The 21,500-nt window shown below is 34.0% G+C and overlaps 1 protein-coding gene across 4 annotated transcripts in view; it reads left to right on the top strand.

Moving 5' to 3' along the window:
• Positions 1 to 517: 517 nt before the first annotated feature.
• LOC126854277 (thrombospondin type-1 domain-containing protein 4-like) overlaps positions 518 to 21,500 on the top strand; it is a 54,445-nt gene continuing 33,462 nt past the window's right edge. For 2 of the 4 annotated variants that reach the window (XM_050600858.1, XM_050600878.1), the window contains exons 1-2: positions 518 to 886; positions 3,636 to 3,774. In XM_050600858.1, coding sequence (XP_050456815.1) covers positions 3,665 to 3,774 — 110 coding nt within the window. In that variant the 5' untranslated portion in view covers positions 518 to 886; positions 3,636 to 3,664. Of the gene's footprint in view, positions 887 to 2,408; positions 2,553 to 3,635; positions 3,775 to 21,500 lie in introns of those variants that run through there. The other 2 variants (XM_050600866.1, XM_050600876.1) reach the window with 2 other exon arrangements.

Consider the following 21,500-nt stretch of genomic DNA (forward strand, 5'->3'; position numbering starts at 1 on the left):
AAGCTTTTTGCAAATTTATTTTCAATAAAAATGAAAAATATTCGAAAAGTTTATTCGTAAAAATGTCAACTTTTTCACAGCGAAATATTGGTTGAAAAACACAATATATAGATATTCAAAAAAATTTAGTTTCTATTTTTAAAATACTTTTCCTAGATCATAGAAAAGTATCTCTTGCGTCTATGTGTATTGTGTACGCTTATAAATAATTCAAACATTTAGTAGCATTTAATATTATATAAACTTGTCTTGTCATTTTTAAGTCAGACGCGTGCTTGGCAACGCGAATAATCACGGGTTAATCGCCGAATTATTGCCATAAATCCCGCGGGATGTTACGCAGCACACGATGCGCAACCGATGCGCGCACGGAGGGATGCGATGCGTGCGCGTCTTCTTCTCCTCCTCCTCCACCTCCTCCATCGCTCACTCGTGTGGTCCACCACCACACCATCCCACACGGACTTATATATTTCACGGAGAGTCTCCCACTTTTGCCACTATCATTTCTGTCGCGGCGGCGCTCGTACGCGCCACACAAGCCCGGCAAGTCCGTCGTCCTCATCCTGCCGAGTTCACGCGGAGACCGGAAGCTGCGATCCGTTTACGCGTCTTCGTATCTCTTTTACGCGTGTCAACCCCCATTTCTCCGTACCGCGCATTCTTATCGAAACCGTCACATGGTGGTGCGGTTTTTTTTTTTCGATGCTATAAAGGGAGAATAATTGTGCACTTTTGAATTTCAAATTGAAATCGGCGAGATTGATCCTTTTGTACGCGGGGGTGCGCGAGGGTTTTATACGGGACATGTATGCCACGTGGAGCGGGCTGGAAGATTCACCTGCTGCTACCGCCACCGAGTGGGATTAGGCGAGCAGGCACGACGGTGAGTGACGAGCAATAATACAAAGCGCTGCTCCGAAATTGAAGAGCACTATTTAACTTAATCAGGGGATTTATATGTCCATTTACATTTTGTAAAAAAATGTAATGATATATTTAATAAATTTTTTGAAAACGCTATTCATGTGAGAATTGTCAAATTATAAAGTCGTAAAATATAAACGAAAAATTGAAAAGAGCGTATAATTGATTGGAAGGCATGAAAAATATCGTTTCTCTATGAAAATATGCCAATCGGGAATAATATTAATAAAAATACTAAATGTCATTTTTGGAAATAATATTTTCCGCAATCCGTAATTATCTGATATCGAAAAATGTAAACATCACATTAAAATATAATTTTGTAAATAAAACATTTTTGTTCTCGCTTTTCTTTCCCCGGCGCAGAACAGTTTTATAATATTCTTTCTCAAGTATTTTACATATGACATATTATTTTGCTTCTTGATACGATCGGTATAATGCTCACGCTAATCTTACGTATGTGATCTTCGAACGTGTTCACGCGTTCGAAGATCGTCTGGTGGACAAAGAGTCAAAGACGCCAAGCACGTCGACGGAAAGGCGACTCCGACGACACGAGACGTAGGAGGAATACTGGGACGAATTTACCGTGAATTTTTCGTAACGTAATTTATCATAGGGCTGTGTTTCTCTCTCTCTCTCTCTCTCTCTCTCTCTCTCTCTCTCTGTCTCTCGCGCGCGCGCACGTACTCATATATTCTTCGCAGCTGTTCACACAAACGGATCGCACACGCTGTCTCGCGATCAGAAAACCGCGACATAGACACCTCTTTATATTCGCCGGATAGGACTTAATATATTAGTGCTGTAGATTTGTAAATTATGCCTTTTATGACTTTTATCTGACTGATTTTTCCACAAATGTTTTCTTGCATATCGTGTATATAATCGCGGTTTTCCCGATTAAAATAGAATAGCTAAAACAAAATCGAAATTACATATTGAAAAACATTCGAGAGTTATGAAAATTCGTATGCATAGTTCGCTAGTATATTTTCGTATATAAAGTAAATGTGGCGATAATTACATATTTCAGGACTTTACTGCATTAAGGATTGAAATTAACGAATATAAACGAGTATCAGAGAAAAAGTGTTATATAGTTAATAATTTTATAAAAAATTATTTTAAAAAAATGTAAAAGAAAAATTAATAATTAATGCTTCTTTTCGCTTGTTTATTGATATTTGTTTATCGATCGTTCGTATGTTTATATGATCGTTCATATTTTATTTGATTTTAATACAAAAAAAAAAATCTTTGATTTATTTAATATAATTATTATAATATGATATATTACTGAATATATATTTGCGAGAAGAAGAGAAAGAAAGAAAACGCTGAGTTTTACAGTATATAGCGCGCTGAGTTTTTTTTACATCGCTTTGTTGTCATTTGCGAAGGTGAGACTCGAGCGGCAGCCGCGGCAGGTAGGCGGCCCGAGACGCTCTATGTTATCGCAGTACTTTACAGAACGCGGTCGCGAGAAGTACATATATCGAGAGACGTGAAATATAATCATTTCTTATTGATTAGTTCATATTATTAGCTTGTGCGATTAATTAGCTTCCACGATTGATAACTCAAGAGCGTACCGAGGCGACGGCTATCTATCAAAGTATGTAAGTGCTTCGCGTGATTACATTTCAAGTAAAAATTGAAGCGACAAAAGACATAAAAATTAAGAATTATTTTATTCGGATCTTTATTTCTATTTCGTATCTTTTTGCACGCAGTTGATTATCTCACGCGACAAGAAAAATTATCGCGGTTATTTGATGTGAGTAATAAGATATATCGATTATTTATTGATATTACGTGTGATTTCACGACATTTTACATTATAATCTATTATGCTTAAAATGTTAAATCTCAAGTTTTAATTTTCAGTCGTTTAATTTATATTCATACTTGGTGCTTATATGTACTAATTGTAAGTTATTGGTGTTATTTCAAATATGGAGAATTGTATTCGTTTGTTTGTTGCAATCTTAACAGTAATGCAATTTTCAATAAATGTTACCTATTTTCTTAACATAATTTAATTATAAATATTTATCATGTTTAAATTGCTGCAGTCATTGATTTTAATTATCAAACAACTTTGCTAATTAACTTCTAATAAAATAGTCATATTATTATCGCATATAAAATTAAGAACATAAATAATTGTCATACTTAGTCAGTTCATCAATTTTATATTATGATAAATATCATCAATTTTAAGTTTATTACGTCGTGCTTTCTATTTGAAATGTCTAACGAAATGATATTATATTATTGCATTGTGTAAAAAAAAAACGCGTTGAATAATTCAATCTTTTTATTCATTAACGTACATCTACATACATTTACGACATGTGTTGAAATAATTATTGGATCATTCACGTTCTGAACCATTAGTGTTTTCAGGCAAGTCGTAAAGCTTTAAGTGGAACTCGAAGCGAATCTAATAAGCGCCAGCTCGGCGACGGATGGCGCATTAAAACTTGGTCACGACGTTTGGGCGAGAAAAAAAAAAAAAAAACGGGAAGCTTAATCTTCTGAAAGTTAAGGCGATCGGTTTGCCGAAACGACGCCTCCTCTCTTTCGCACATTGCCCTTCGCCGCCGTTACGGAGCATCGTGATCTGTTGCGTGGCGCCCTTCGTACGCTCTCTATATCATTCGTCCGATAATGACCTTTGCTCTTCTTCTTTAATGCAGGATGGCCTGAGCCTCGGAGCAAATCTTCCATGGACGGTCTACGAAAATCGGAGGATGACTCGCTGCTGCCGTGCATCTTTCCAGGGTTCCCGCGTCGACGATGTCGTCGACGATCAGTTGTGATCAGGATGAATTTGGGGTAAGTAGCGCCATTATTTTAGAACACATATATATTTTAATAATAGAAGTAATACAACTTTACAAATGTGTAAATATAAGTGCTATATGCTGTATTAAACTTAATGCAAAACAAAAACAGCGAAATAACAAACAAAATAGATCGAAAATAGAACGATACAATATATGTATAACGATTCAACTATCTGAATGTATAATTTGAAGCAGGCATGATTCATGTATGAATCTGAACTTTACATTCGATCATGTCAGAATTAGAAAATACAAGGATCAGCAAAATATCAAAAATGTGAAAAATATTCTGAACATAATGACAAGAAGTATATAAAAGTTTAAGATTTTATTTTCCGTTTTAAAGTGTCGTATTATAGTTTTAAACTTTTTGAAAACAAAATTGGATATTTAAATTATTCGCGTTGAACATATGTTTGAGTCATCTTGTGTGGCATCGAGCTTCACCTTCGAATAACACGCAGGTTTGAGATATAGCTCGAAAACGCGCTTTCTACGTGCGAAATATATGAAGCGCATTCGTGGTAGATACATTGAGAGTAACTCGTTGCACGCGAGTGAGTTACGATATAATTAGGCGCAGGTATGCAAAATGGGAGATACTCGATAAAACACTGATGAATTTATAAGTGCCGTTGAAGGTAACGATTAAAAGTGAGATGTTTATCTCTTATTTCTTAATCTTTAAATATTTGACAGAATTTCTACCGATACATTGTTAAAATAAATTTATATGATAATTAATATAAAATAGTAGGATTTATAAATAATATGAAAAAGGTATTTTTTCAAAAATTATTAAAATAAAAAATGATGTAAAAATGATATATTCTAAAAATTTTTTTCAATTTATTTTTCGAGGATTTGAAAATGAGCCGTTTATTTTTATATTATAAAAATAATTTTTCAATAATTTTATTTTTTTTAATTGATAAGTTCCTATGAAATCGTAGAGAATATTTTTAGAGCCGTCTAAAAATATTCCGTGTAATATGCTCGTAATGATGGCGTGAAATTCAAGCCGCGATACATTTTGATGAATATTATACGGGCAGGAAAATAAAACATCGAACAAGCAAAAAAGCATATATTCCTAAAATGCAATCCTTCGATAATTCGTCATCTTAAGAATATCTCTCTTTTCTCTCGTTGCTCTGCGGGTATGCCTGGTGCTTTATTTTAATACGCGGATATCTTGTAATAATTCTCTTGATATGTGTACATTGCGCGCGCAAGCCCGCAAAACGGGACATCAATCGTCGTCCTCGTTACTTTCGATGCTTCGGGCAGACGGTTCCTTGTTATTCGCGTCTCTCTTTATACCGTGCGTATGCATAATTACCGGTTTTCGATCAGGCAAGTGCATCATCGCATTTCCGCGTCTCTCGAAAAAACGCGCGGCTCTGTTTCTCCTGGTCTCGCGTCTTGTCTCTTCAATTTTTTTTTCTCGAGACGTGCCTCCGCATGGAATTCATTTCTTATGCCCCAATTTTTATTCCGACGTTATCTACTAATTGAAAATTTTATATAAGAAAATTGTAGAAATTGGAAAATAAAAATTCTAAATAAAGCTTTGCATTTTTTTTTTAGAATAATATTGATTTACTTGAAAAAAAAAAAAAAAATACATAATACTTATCTTAGTTGTTTTTTTTATGCATCATATAACTTGACTTATGTCAAGTTTTCATATCTATATTAAAAATAATTTATATTAAATCTGCTTCAAAACATACACTATGTAATTATAACATGTGATATATAATTTAAAAGTTAATATGTTTCAATTCTTAATTATTTACAATTATTCGAATATTACTCGAATCACGGAATTATTTTTTAATTTAGTTTTTTTTCGTGGACGAATTAACATTTTAGAATTGTTAAAGCTTACTATTTTTTAGCGCGTGCTATTTTTGTGCATCGGAAACGAAAGAATGCGAATTTCTGAGAGATTCTCCGCTTTTTTATATGGAACTTTTCTGCGATGCAAAATGCTAATTATCCTTGTTTTAATTACAGCGGAATAATTATAGCGTACAAAAATTTCCGCGGCGGGGTTATTAAATTTCAGCTTTAACAGTGAAAACGGACACAAAGCGTAGAAATGCGAAAAATTAGCCATGCCATATTGTGGTTATCTGCTATCTCGTGCAAGTATTTCGTTATACTGAGATAAAAGCACTTGCTTTTTCCAGAGAATACCTACATAATATTTTATACACTGCACGGAGATAATCATAAAAATAATATAATTTTCGTTTACAATTTTTCAAATATTGAAATAATTTTCATAATTTTTAGAACTTATATTATTCACATAATATAATTTTTGAACATTTTAATCTATGAACATATTCTTATTTTATCAAATATTTTCAGTCGACAATTATTATTTTTAAATTAATACTTTTAAACTCTTCGAATCTTTATAAATCACTAAAATCACGTACGTGAGTTAGATATCACATAACGTCGTCAACATTGAAGTAAAAAAAAAAATGTTTCATATATGAACCCGTTTCTCGAGATGATCGGAACCGCGGGGGGTTAAATCATTCTGCTACCTCGCGAAAGTGCTTTCATAGCGCTATAACGAATAAAATCATTCGCCGCGATTCAAGAGCTCGTCGTACGTCACTCGTCGACGTTGACGGCCGTGAAAGTACAATAACTCGTGCATCACCTTACAATATTAATCTCGTGGTGACGAGGGGATGAATTCTCTCAACAAAAAAGAATTGATATGAGTAATAAGTAATCTGTAGCAAGCCTGTATGGTAATTATGTTAAGTCTAGACGCACGCGTGTACGATTATTATTTCCTGGTTCCTCTTCCGTGGATCACATATATATGAGCGTTTATTGGGATGGATATATAGAGTGTTTGAAAATTTATATTTATTTCCCATCTTTATTTATTTTTGAAAGAAAACTAAGAAATCTTAATAATATAAGTAATTAATAAAAAATATGTTTCTCGGATATCTGCTGATATCTAATCAATATTAATTTAATAAAATTTAATAAAATTTTAATTTGAGATTTAATCATTAAGATAGTTAAATTATGAATGATATCTCTCTGTCTTGGCACTTTGGTGGGAAATTTTGTACATGAAAACTCTTGATATCTCTGCAATACTTCACGTATTTGCGTACGACATGTATGACACAGCATGTCTAAATGTGTATAGTGCTACGCTAGAAATTTTTATTATTAAGGAGCTTTTTTTCTAATGAATTATTATATTAATACTACCGTATTAATACTACCATATTAATAGAAAAGAAAATTAAATTATACTCACAAGTTTTTAATAACTATATGACTACATGTATGTGATATAATGTACAATTTATTTGTCATATTACATTTGTATAAAGAAAATTTATAAATAATTTATTTATTTAAAAATTTACAAATTAAATTTCTATTCTAATATTTAAAAATAAATTTAATTATTTAATCTGCGTATATGTGCTCTGACTAAAGCAATTATATATTTTAATAAATCGATTCGTGATCTTTTTTTTCAATATTTTTGCAAATCACAACGTATTTAATCTGTTTGCAGAGGTAAACATGAACGTGTGTACAAAAACATGTGTATAACAATTTCTTATACATGCGTTTCTGTGCGTATCGCGTATCGAGTCAGACGAGCGCTAACTTGAAATGAACGAGGACGGACAGTTAAGTCGCAAGGTGTGAATTCAAAACCAAGGTGGAGAGAGCGATGCGATTAATATTGATTATTTACGATGCATTGCGCTCGCGTGTAGAAGGAGCTTAATCGCGCGGCGACGACGACCGGACGCACGGATACCGTAAACGTCACGTGTGCGCGTTTTACGTCCATTAGCCGCGCCTCGAAAACGAACGTGTCAGAAATCTGAAGGGCAGCCGGCACGCCACGCCGCGACGTGCAAACGTCTTTTGATCTTCGCCGCCGTACGCGCGAAATGCGCGTAAGACGCCCGCATTTCCACATCGCGCATCTCGCCGAGATGCGCTCGTACGCAATCAGATCGCGTTAATGTTTTGCGCCGTGCATTTCTTAATCCATCAGTACTCTAATCACAAAAGACCATCGTGTCGAGAATCCGACGAAGCTGCCACTTTTAATGAATAAACGATCATACGAAATATCATATGTTAATAAATTTTAAAAAAATCGAGACTAATTTGTAAAGTGCAGGTTGGAGTAGGCGTCCTTGCGCATTTGTATAAAGGAATTGCAAATATTATCTATATTTATTTATCTGTAAATACATATTTCATGACTTTTGGAATATAGAACATATTCTGATAATTTTATAAAACGATAAATCATACAAAACTAGAAAATGTGACTATTTTTGCGATATTAAATATTTTTATTCTTTGACAATAAGATAATTATATATAAAATATATATATTAAATGTAACATATTAAATTTATTTAATATATAACAAAATATATAAATGCTATTAGTTAATTTATCCTGCTTTATCATAATAGCTTTATTCCCACTAATGTAGACGTGTTGTTTTATAGGGAAAAAAATTAATTAATTTTTCACAATAATAGAAACGAATCGCATGCACACATAACTTCGTTCGATCGTCTATTATTAGGCTGATTATAAATGATGAAGTTGTCATCATTAAAGTTTTTGTCACAGATACATGCGTGCATTTATCAGTGACAACGTAGATTTGAAACAAAATTACGTGTTTTCAGAGTCATCCACGCGCGCAATTAATAACTTGCGATGGCGGCCGATTAATATCATTAGACAGCGTAATAGAGCGTTGTATCTTCGTACTCTTAAAGGCTCTAATGATGCTCGAAGCAGACTCGCTGCAAATTGTAAATTGAGCGTTTCTATTTCGCGTGAACGCGTGTCTTGAACAATTTATTTCGAGGCAATATTGAAAGACTCTTGCAAAAGAGGAAGAGAGAACATACCATCAGAACTAAAAATAGAAACGCCGCAATGAACTCGTCTCTCACAAGTATATACTAATTTAAGAAGTATTATTCATAAATCGAACGGGGATCTAAAGGCAGTTTATGACACTTCTCGGCGTATAATCATCTCGTAATTTTCATTTAAGGTTTTTTTTTTTGCGGCTGCGTAGTTATGAATATCGACATTGCATGTGTGACTTCGATGTTTTATCAAAGATGGAATACACAAAATAAAATTGCAAAGTCGTGTTGCTAAAATTATTTATTGTAATCTTCGAGATAATAAACTGTATACAGTTAGTCCTTTTTAACAATTATTTTGGAAATTATACCGTGATAATCTACTTTTGAAAGTATAAATTTACGAATTTAAAAGAAATATGTATTTTTAAAAATAATATATCTTTGTATACACATGACATGTATGAAAGATAAAAGTATAAAAAATAAGAATAAAAATAAGAAAATATTCTTTTAAAATAACAACACATATATTTATGAGAAATGTATTTCTTTTAAATAATTATCGGATAATAAATTCTCATACGATTATATTTCAGCTTTCTTTCGTATAATAGAATGGTTATCTTTCTTTGCTCGCGAATAATATTAATCTCCCAAGATTGAAATTTGCGTTGAAGCCATGGGCGGGTTGCAGTTATTGTCAAGTGCATATTTCTCCTGTCAAGGGATCGCGCATGCATGAATCGCGGTGCGCTTTGTCGGTTTTGAGGATGTCGAGACGCCGACTCGATCCTCTCACGAATTCGTTATCGAGGACTCGGTAAGTTGATTTCCATGTCGTTATCTGGGTCTATTAAAGACAGTCGTGATTACGTGACACCGACCGTTAATATGCTGCATAATTTTTCTCAATCTCGATGTCCCACATTCACATTTTTCAAGAAAAAAAAGCATCTTTACATATTCTTATTTTCAACTGTAATATTCATGACTTATGCAAATAAAGTGATAGAATTTAAAAAAAAATATATATTTAACATTAAAGATAACTGTATGCTTTTTATATTTTAATAAAATACATGTTGATTATAATTGATGATAAAATAGTAATCGAAATGTATACTAATAATTTCACACGTAAACCAATGATTGTTTGTTGTTGTTGCGAAACATTGACGGTAATAATATTATTAAATATTGAATAACAGAATATAGAGTTGGATAAAATTTATACAGCGATGTGTTGTTTCTGTTATTACATTCCCACGTTGCGTTCCCGGAAAGGAGTGCAGCGAGTAATACGCATCGTGCGCCGTGACCAGGCATCCGTAAGCGGGATGCACTCACGTTGCACCCGTGCTCCTTGTTTCTCGCGTCTAACGTGCCGAACAGGTGGTTGCAAACCGAGAGAATTTGAAATACGGTCGACCTTGTAGCGGCTAGGAAATTGCGCGTGTACGACTTCCATTCGATTCCGTTTCGCCATTACAGGTACTCGTTGCAATTCATTGTAGAATTTGAGTGAAATGATTTTTGTCGCGAATAAATCATTTGCATAACACATGCTGCTGTGTTCAAACACATTTAAATTTTGTTACATTATACATATAATATTTCACTTGTAAAAGATTTAGCGCCCGTCAGCCTTATTGATCTCAGCTTATTTGCGAATGTTATGGCGCTGAAATTACACTATGTTATTTTTAATTATCTCGGAATATTAATGATTTTTGACTCTCTCCTCCCATCCAAGATTTTATAAAATTTAATGAATTGATCTAAGACAATATTATTAAACTTTTTTTATAGATGAAATAAAATTGTCAAATAAAATGATTGAGAGAGAGAGAGAGAAAGAGAGTATAAAAGATGAAAGGACGATATATATGAGGGGATAGGAAAGGATAATATAGATGTATAATATGATTCCACTGAAATAACCTGTATTTATAGTGGAAGCGTAAAGCGAACAGATTTATCCGTTTACGGTCGCTTCCGGTGATCGATAATTTTCTAAGCTCCTCTTAAATAATCCGCGCTTACTCGCCTATTTCTCCCGGTTATTTGTGGCTACAGCGATGCAACACGTGTTGCCAGAGGCGAGTCATTGACTCTCATTTACGTCAAACAGTCCCGCTGACAGAAGTTTGACAGTGCGCGCGAAATGCTGATTTTTTTCGAGTAATCGTATGCAATTTAGGCATAGCTCGTTTAACATATACTAATGCACGCGTCAGACTTTTGTGTCTCGAGAATATCCACACCCCCATTATCAGCATTGTGCCCGCACATCGGCAAGTCATCGTTCAACTGCACTAAATGCAATATCGAGTTGCGACGCTGATCGTGACGACGACTCGATGACGCTCATTCATGCCATTGCGCGCACTTTGACAGAGACGCGTGCATTGTCTACAATTGCATTTGTCATAGAGTGCGACGAACTCTTGATGCGATCGATTATGTTGAGTCCTCCTTTCAGAACTGAAATTATAATTCATGGTCATATAATTCATGATCATTATATTTTCAAGGTCTAAATAAAAGTCTTTCTAAATGATGTTGAAGACATTTATTTTAATTAAAAGTAAGTTTATTATTAATTATCTCTGCTTCTCAATTTTCTAGTATAGAACATGCTTAAAAAAAATGATATTTGTATGTGTATTACACTTAATATTTTTGTAAATATAAAATTCTAATAATAAAACATTATGCACGTATTGTTAATATTAACAAATATAAGAGTATCGAAAATGAATTCTCAAAGAAACAAACTTTATCGCGTAGCACGAAACGGGAACATATGTATAAATTTTATTAGAGAATACAAACAACAATGCTTCTAGTGTTAATCGAAAAGCATTGGACGCGCATAAAGCTCGCTGTGAAGAGAATCAATCGAAATGAAACTAACTTCGTTGGAAAAACTTGATATCGCGAATTTTCCATCACGGAATTTCTAGTGACGCGCGAGTCAAACGAATCTCGAGGGAATTGCGGTGGCCACTCGGAAATTCCATCTAACGCGGGCAACGAATCGCGGCGTCTGTCGGATTGCATCGCGCCAATCGTTTGCATGTTTAATGCCGCGATGCATCCGCGGTGCACTTCTAGTTCGCTATCAATTCAGATCCCGAACGATCCTCTCCTTGTTTCGCTCTACGCTTTGTCGGCGCCGATCGCGGTCCTCCTCGTCGCGCGCGCTCATTCGGCATGCGACTGTCAAGATTCTTTACACACGAACGCTGATAGAATACGCATCGTGCCCGTTTTCTCTTTGTAAAGGTCTTCAAGAGAAGAGAGTTTCTCGTTATCGAGTATTTTACGTTTTTTATGATTTATAATTTCGGCAACGACGACAAAGAGAAGAAAGAATTATGAAAGACAGAGATGTGTGAGATTTGACATTTCTTTTTTTAAGATACAAAAATTTTGGAGAATAATTTTTGTTTCCTTACTAAACTTTATTAAAATGCACATACAGTTCTGTAATTTTTTTTTTATTTCATGCATTAATTCAATTACAATTAAATGAAGGATAAATATAGATACAAAGAATTTCGAGTATTCAAACATTACAAACGGATTCCCGGTGTATAACGTAGCGAATAAAGAGCGAGATTGAAATTCTATAAATAATAAGAAACAAATTACATCGACGAGAAGTTGCAATGCATGTATCTTCAAATAAACGCAAACTCGCGTCTCTCCAAGAAACGGGAGCTCTAAATTACTCAGTGCCGGGCTCGCGGCGCGCGTGCAAACGAGTTTAGAGACCTCCGTGCATTATCAAACAGGCCAAGAGCATCAATTTACCACTTTGAGCGATGCGTTTACACTGCGTTAACACAGCATTCGCTCGCCCGCCCGAACGCTTGCTTGTCCGTCGCGTTAGAGGAGGCGTTAACGGCTTTACTTAAGCGCGGAATCACGAGTAGCAGGCGCAAGTTGGCTGGGTGCTCCGACTTTCTTTCGACGCTCCATCGGCTGAAACAGATTTGAGCGGATCTGCTCGCGTCGAGCTAATCGCATCGGCGACGACAAGACTCCCATCAACCGCCGGATATTGACGGGGAGGCTGCCGTCGCGCCGGTTCTCGCTTTTTGCCGCCGTTATTTATAGCGGATTTACATAGCCTCTCCTCAAACTCGTCACGAACTTTTATCGCGGAGCCTGTAATTTACAGCGCGCGCGCGCGCGATCGACGAGGCAGGCCCGTTTTAGCTTTAATACCTTCGCGTTCGATGGGATCCCGATTGAGCTCGGGACGATCGGTAGCAGCATGAGAGATCAATTTTAATTTATTTTAAAAATTATTATTAATGGCTTCCTCAATGAGGTGCCGCTTTTCATGGCAAATTTTTTGCATTTTGTGAACGACGTTGTTATATTTCAAATTCATAGAGATTTTATTAAATTAAGTTAAAAAGAAGAATATTAAGGAATTAATTGAGAGTTGAGTTTAATTTAAAAGTCGGTTTTATTAACTGATTCAATTAATATTGCAAGTAGGCAATAATTTACAGTGTAGAGAATAGCGTAAGCTTAAAATATTGTAAATGATCAATGTATTTTTATAATATAAAATATTTATAGATATATTTATTATAGATATTTAATTTATTTAAATATATACGATATTATTTATTTGATATTTATACATATTTTTACAATATCAAATTTTTAACATGCAAAAGTATCCAAAATTTTTTCAGCCTAAAATCTTAAGATAAGATTAAGCTTGATTATTCTTAAAAGCCATTTAGTTTACCAAATATAACACAAGTCTCACACACACACACACATCGGATTTCTTAAAATTTTTTTTACATTCTGCAAACATAACCAGTCAAACATCGACGATATAATTAACATAAAATATAACAGTATAATCGTAATGAGTAACCACGTCGTGCCGCACACGTGTACTGGCGACGTTGCACTCAAACGTGCAGCGATAACGTCGTTTCCTCATCTACTCCGATGTGGCGGCGACAAGTGTAAATGGTGTAAACCTCGCGTAACATTTATAAACTTCTCTCTCGGCTCTATAGGCAACGCATACAACGCGGCTATTGTGCTGTATCGGGCGGGCGAACGGCTCGGGGACGCCGGCGTCATAAGATAATTTCGAAAAAAATGGGTTACACGACTCTTATCTGCTCCGACGGGCTTTATGACGGTCCGACGAACTCGACAAACGGCGTCGCCGACTTTGTTGTCACGCCAGAATCGGATCTAACACGCAAAGTTGTCGGAAAAGTCTTGATCCTGACAAGCATTCCCCTAAAGTTAATTCACAAATAAAAGCGTTAATATTGTGATACGAACACAGCCAGGTAGTTAAAATTTTTATATAGTTTGTTGCAGATTTATGTATTGTTATTAAAAATATATTTGTTTTGTTATGAATCGGGATTCACGATTGAAATAGCAACAACAATTGCATTGATTCAAAATATGAATGCGAATGATTTATGAATAAAAAAATTAATTAAATATAAAAATATATTATATAAACTGTAATTATAAAATGTGTGTGTGTGTGTGTGTGTGTGTGTGTGTGTGGATATATTATAAACTATAACCAGAAAATAAATTAACTATTAAATAATTATATTATCCGATAATATATGACATAAGCAAGAAATATATTTAAACAATTTCTATTTCATTATTTAAAAAAAATACAAATGACTTTAAATATATTTTTATGTAGAAAAATAAAAAAAAATAAAAAAATAAAAAAAGTAAAGAAGATTTAAAAAATTTTGACTTTAACTATGATAAATATTCACATTGGAGTCTATCATATAATGCACGAAAAAATAAATAATAATAGTAATAAAAAATACATGATGAAAAGAAATACATGAAGAAAAATTAAATAAGTTGTAAGTATATAAGATATGATAGAGATATTGCCTAAATCGATGGAAAAACTCGGGGTATGTGAATGTTAGATAAAGCTCGGGGAAAGTGTCTCTTGAAGTGTCATTCATGATTGGTTGCAACAGGGTTACCATATCGCTTAATCTCAATAAAAATTAAAAAATGATTTTTTTGAATTCGCCAATGCATTGATCACATTTCACGTCACCATTCGGCACGCCATAACTTATTATTAGAAACTTTAATGTTTAAGAATCAAATTCCAAGAATTGTTTTAATTGTTTAAATCTGCATTAAAACATATAAAAGATTACTTATCTTTTATCTTACAATTCTAGTTTATTGTACAATTTTTTTATTCATAGCAAAGAATAATATAGTGTCAATAATAATATATGAATTTAATAATTTGCAAATATGTATATTTGATACTTTTTAATTTGTATTTCATTAGCGAGAGTATATATGATTTCACAAACCTTATCTGTTGTTTTATGTGTCTTAATTAGACACATCAGCGCTATAACGAAAGTTATTAAAATGATATATGATATCAAACGTGTTTCTATTTCTCTTTCTAATTCTTCATAGCGCATCAGAATAAATATGTTGATATTTTTTTTATTTTTCTACATAAAAATATATTTAAAGTCATTTGTATTTTTTTTAAATAATGAAATAGAAATTGTTTAAATATATTTTTTGCTTATGTCATATATTATCGGATAATATAATTATTTAATAGTTAATTTATTTTATATATAAAAATAGATATCGATAATAATTTAAAATTAAGAAAGATATTTTATATATTTTGTAAAAATATATAATATCGATGAATATAAAAATAAATAATAATATATTTTAATTTATATTTTTGGATCTTATATAGATATGAATTATTTTACTTGTTTTTTATTTTATTTTTATTTTATTTTTATTTTGTTATATATTTTTCTTTTTGTACCAATATTTATTTTTATATGCGAGTTGCAAGATTAAATTGAAATTGACTCCAACGTAGAATATCCATCACGGCTATAGGCAAATCAAATTTTTTAAACGTTTACTGCGTTCCATTAATTTCGTTTATGAATTCATGATTTCAACATTCATCCGGTAAAAGATATCTTCGCACGCGTGTCCTGAACGGATGTGGTTGTTACCGCTGTTTCAGCAGTTACAAAATCGCAACGCATTACTATGTTCCCCGTGGAATCACACATTACGACGTGACTATAAACCGTCCTGTGCGTGACATACCGCAACTTGACTAGGAAAACCAGCGATTTCCAGCGTTATATGCGCGCGTCTATTTCAAGACATTTGTAATAACAACACGAGGACGACGCGCTAAAATGGCTTTTCTGCGATAACATTCGAAGGGAAATTGCGCGAAATCTTGTGTACTTTTGTATCGCGCTCTAACTAATTATACAATTTAAAAAAAAATATACTTTAGTCGTTTTGCTACTTATTGCAAATATATTGTACATAGGTGTGTCTTTTTTTTTCAAATTTGATCCATATTATCACATATCACGGTATACATGCGTGTATATGTGTTTGACAAATACAGAAAAAAATACAGAAATAAAAAAATATCAAGGAATTAATTTTTTTTAAAGCTTTTTTGGCGAAAATATACTGATGCATGCATTGAAAGCATGTGGTCGTCGTGTTATGGGACAAACTTTACATAGTTACACTCATTGTCGATCCACGTGTTAAATTAATCACGGCGGCGAACATTCTTCAGCTTTTCTCGCTAGAGGAAGCTTTAATCCATTCTGAGAATTGGCAGGAATTAATTTGCGCTCCCGCGCTACTCGCCGCCGCAGCATGCGGAAACGGTTTCGTCTCGCTTCAAACGCCTAATTGATAGTTCTGTTTCGACGTTACGCCGTATAATAACCGGCGCCGGGCTACATGTGTGCAACATATCGCTGCAATCTCGGCGACGACGTCGCTCGTGGGAACACAGTGCTTGATACCTTGTCGATAACATGCGTCACGGGAGTGTACGGAGGAAACATTTCCGCTCCCCAAAACTGACAAAAGCAGTCCTCGAACGCACTAGAGAGAGTGTATCACTTCTAATATCAATATATATATCGAGAAATTTAGTCGATAGGATAAATTTTTTTCCTAAATATTTCTCTGAGTAAAAATTAAATATAAAATTTGACTCTCATTCATAAAAAAATCACTTATTGAAATATTGTAACTAATGTAATTGCATACCTATAATAATCTATAATGTATATTATATATTAAATAATGTTTCTTTTTCTTTTATATTGCATTGCATATATAATAATAATTTTATATTGCATTGCATATATAATAATTTTAATTCACTTGCTGCCAGTAAATTGATTTAAGTGTCCAAGGTTATGAAGGCAATACTGCATTGCTCGAAATGAAATATCGGTTCAACATAATTTTTCCCAACGCATTCTAGCGATCATTCTCATACTTGAGGCTTTATTAAATATAATGATGATCGCCGTAAATCTCGGAAGCAACGGGATTCATCGCAGAAGCTCGCGACGCCCAATCTCTCGCGTAGCCTTCATAATTAGCCGGACTTAACGTTTGTCAACAAATATTATTAAGTACTCGTTTGCGATGTACTTTACGACACAAGGCGTAGCCTCGTTATTAATCACATTGTTTCGGTCGGTCATTAAATGGACAGCTTAATGGCTCGGTCTTGGTCATCGGTCAACGGTGCGTGTGACGAAAGTGCAAACCCACGAATGCTTGCTGCCATCGAGTGCTTGAGATTAAAAATAATTTCATTGGATAATTGTAAATGTGCATTCCAAATTTTATCCAACTTTAATTTAAATTACACTTCTTTAGAAATTAAATATTAATTAGATGCATGAAAAATATTACACTCATTTTTTCAAGATTTTCGATATCAATATTTCGAATTTTATCTTATTTTCTATTTTTTAAGTATTTATTTAGTTAAAAATTTATTTGCATTTTTCTTATACCGTAGTGATGAAAACTAGTTGGCTGTGTGTCACTTTTTTATTTTCACCTTATTGCTGATCTTTATACGTACATATATATATATATATGCAGCTTTCGCAAAAAGGTAACGTTACTCAAGTTTCATTCCCCATATTACAGTCGCGATTAAGACCGCGATTAAGACACGGACCTTATGGCTGTTGCCTGAAATGCCGTAGATTTATCAGCCATGTAATTGCCGCAAAAAAGAATTGCATACTGCGGCAATTCGCAAAAGAGAGAAAGAGAGAAAGAAAGAGAGAAAAAGAGAGAGAGTAGCCGCGAGTGAGATGCGAGGACGTTTGGGGCGCGTCTTGGGGATGGACGCGCACGGATGTATTCGGATAAAGAGATACGCGCGTGTTCTGCCGTTGTCGATGCACCGGAAGGCACGGCAACGCGCACGGTATTCCATTTATTTTTCAGTGAGCTCTGTCGGGAGATACGTTGGTTGCCGCTACCGCCGCCGGTGTCATCTCGTCATTTCATCTCTTATCGTGCCTCTCTCTCTCTCTCTCTCTCTCTTTTTCTTCCCTTCTCTCTTTCTGCCCCTTTTTTTCTGCCGAAACCTATAATTATTTTTGAGTATTGCTACGTGGACGAAGACGCGAAATTGATGATCCGTTGCGCGGAGACCTTGAGATCGTTAGCGTTTCGAGACTCTCTTCTGGGATGATCTTGACCCGCTGGAACGCGCGCGCTGCCCTTCGTAATTTATCGCGCTGTAACGTGCATTGCAACGCCACGGCGAGCACTTGGAACCGCGCACATTTAGCGTTAAATGGGACTATCTGATTCTGGTGGCATTTACGTTGACGTTGAACGCGATCTTTGTATTAGGCGAATAACACTTGGAATCAGACGGCCGTACTTAGCGTTAAATGTGCGGTTTGGATACGGTCTTATCGATATCATCACGCGCGAATTATATATCGACATTTGTATCATAAATATGCTAAAGCTCTTCCATGAAATTTCTAAATTTTAAAACTTGATTTTGCTAACGAGCTTAAAACAATATGAAATAATCTTTTTTTATTTTTAAATGAATATTTATACTCGTTAGAAGATTTGTGAGGAGAAAATTATTTTATTACAATATTAAATTATACATTGTACAATATTAATTATATAATATAATATTAATTAGATTATATTTACAAACTCTGATGAAGAGAAATTATAACATAATATAATCAAACAATTTTTAAATAGCGTTTATAAATATAGATTTTATATGAGCATATATTATAAAAAAATTCATAATTTATGCATGTAATAAGCAATCTCATCATACGAGAAATATAATTTACTTTATAGAAAGAAATATAATTTACTTTATAGATTTTTTAATGGGCAAGTGATTAGAACACATCAATGCGGCGACATCGTTGTAGAAGTGCACTTTGAATAGCGCGCTATTATTATTTATTTACACATAGTGAGCATGTTTGTGCGGTTTTACGTCAATTAAATGACAATTTTAATAGAGCCATGTATAAGCAAAATACGCGAAGGATGGCCTTTAAAAAAAACTTACGCGCGAGAGCGCCTCATAAAAATTACGCAGAGAGCGTATCGCGTTGCTGCTTGCCGTTTATGCCAGCCGTCTATATCTTGCTGCTTTTTGAAATTTACGACGACCGTGTGGCTGTTTCTCTCTCTCCTGTTTAATAAAACCTCCTTGTGCTAGAATGGAGCGCGTATTACGCACGATGCGATGAAAGAAAGAGAGAAAGAGAAACGGACAAAGAGAAGAAGCCGCATGGCCTCGCTGCAAATTATATAAGGTCAAAGAGCAGACTCCGAAAGCGCTCTGTTTCCATGTGAAAAATCGTACAAAAACTTTTTAGGTTGAAGAGATTGAACGCTTCACGCGAGATTCACCGCGATATCCTCCGTAGCTTTCGCATTATTATCGCGATTATTATATCATAGATTTATCCGAGCAGAATTGCGAACGATGATTAATACATTCATCTAAATTATTGTTGGACAAATTGTTAGACACAAATTATTTATTGGAAGTTGTACCAATTTGCAATCAATTTTCAATAAATAATTCCACAAAATTAAAAAATAAATGTACATTTGTATTGTAATTTATATTAAGTATGTGATATTATATTTCTCCAAATCTTAAATTTTGAAAGATGAATGAAAATTCGAATGTATATATATATTTACAATCTAGGTGTATAATAATATCTAAACATTCTATATTGAAAATTCTAAGGATATAATGTTATATATTTTCTATATGTTTCTGTTAATTTATATATGCATAAATATATTTCCCAATAAGTTTGCTCAAGTTGCCTCATTTAAGATTCCGATCTTCCGAAAGATGATCCATAGATTCGGGCTGTTTGAAAATGAATTCATACGTGGCCCTTCCTCCACGCGACATAATAACCGAAATGAAATCCCTCGAAGATTTATCGGCAATCCGATACGTATAGCCAGTCATGTGGATCTTCTTACCACCCAAGATCGTGCCGACTACTTAGCAGTAAATCGTCACGCGCCCACGCACTGCATCATATGGCGCAATAAAATATACCGTACGGCAGGGAAAATCTGCGAAAGCGTATCGTACTTGCCAAGAACATCCCCATCGAATTAATAAACAATACAAAAAGCCGCTAAATTCATCATTATTCTCCGAATTAAAATTCTTCAATAGGTTTAGACGATATTAGGAGAAAGATTTTTATAAATGAAAAAATTATGCATTTAGAATCTTTATCATTATAAATAGTGAGATCGTTTCATTTATAATCTCATTAACTAATGGAGCTATTTTTATAAATTTTTAAAAAACAAATAAAAGTTTTAAATATATATTTTCTAGTGCAGTAATATATATTTTTTGAATCTCTTTTGCCAAGCGAATGCAGCGAAGCCAGTCGCAGCTTCGCGAATCGTCGCGTTAGTCAGACTCTAACTTGGGCGTCTTTAGTACGTTATGCGACTCTAGCGATCGTTTTCGTGCATTAGCGTTACATGGAGAACATCACGCGCCTCCTCCCACCATTTATGCATGTGCGTGTACACGCGCAATTGCACAAATAAGCCGTGCGCCGCTCGCGGCTTGTACGTGCGTAGTACATAGTCGTACATTCCCGGTCGTTGTACCGGGATCGGGAGATATCGAGCGAGCGCACCAGCTATCGCTTAAGATTTGTTGCGTATCTTTGTCTTTTTAAGGTCTTTTCACACAATCGACAATTTTATAACTATAATATTATAATTAATTTTTTTTCCAACAACACTGTCAAATATATTATTTATTATTGACCACATACAAGTAGAATAAATAGATAAAAGGATTTTTATATACGATTAGCAGTTATTATCAGTATTTTGAATTAACATTTATATTATCTGTAGTGACTAATCGTATATTGCCTGCGACTATGTGAACGCTCCTTTAAACCGAGATTTACACCGTGCATTGCACTCAGTTAATGCAGAGTTGATGTTGCATCGATGCAAGCGATCGTGATGACTAGCAATTTCGCACCTTTCAGGAAAGACAATCACGATTGCAGGATAAGAATTGAATGTTTAATTTGAACAATCTAATCTACAAAAGGTTTCTATTGAAACAGACAATATTTACATTACATATCGTGTGTAAAAAAATGTACAAAACAAACATATATAAAACTTAAAATCGGACGCATTTAACACAAAATATAAATATGGATTTCCAAATTTTATGATACTTGAGACATTCGATTCACCAAGTACACATTGATAATTCTATTTTCCTGATATTAAATTCGCAAATTCTTAAATAATCGAATAATTAAATACTTCAAACATTTTTTTTTTTTAATTTTTAGACTTTCTTGTAGCAATAATC

Source organism: Cataglyphis hispanica, chromosome 1 (genome assembly GCF_021464435.1).
Source record: "Cataglyphis hispanica isolate Lineage 1 chromosome 1, ULB_Chis1_1.0, whole genome shotgun sequence".
Taxonomy (NCBI): domain Eukaryota; kingdom Metazoa; phylum Arthropoda; class Insecta; order Hymenoptera; family Formicidae; genus Cataglyphis; species Cataglyphis hispanica.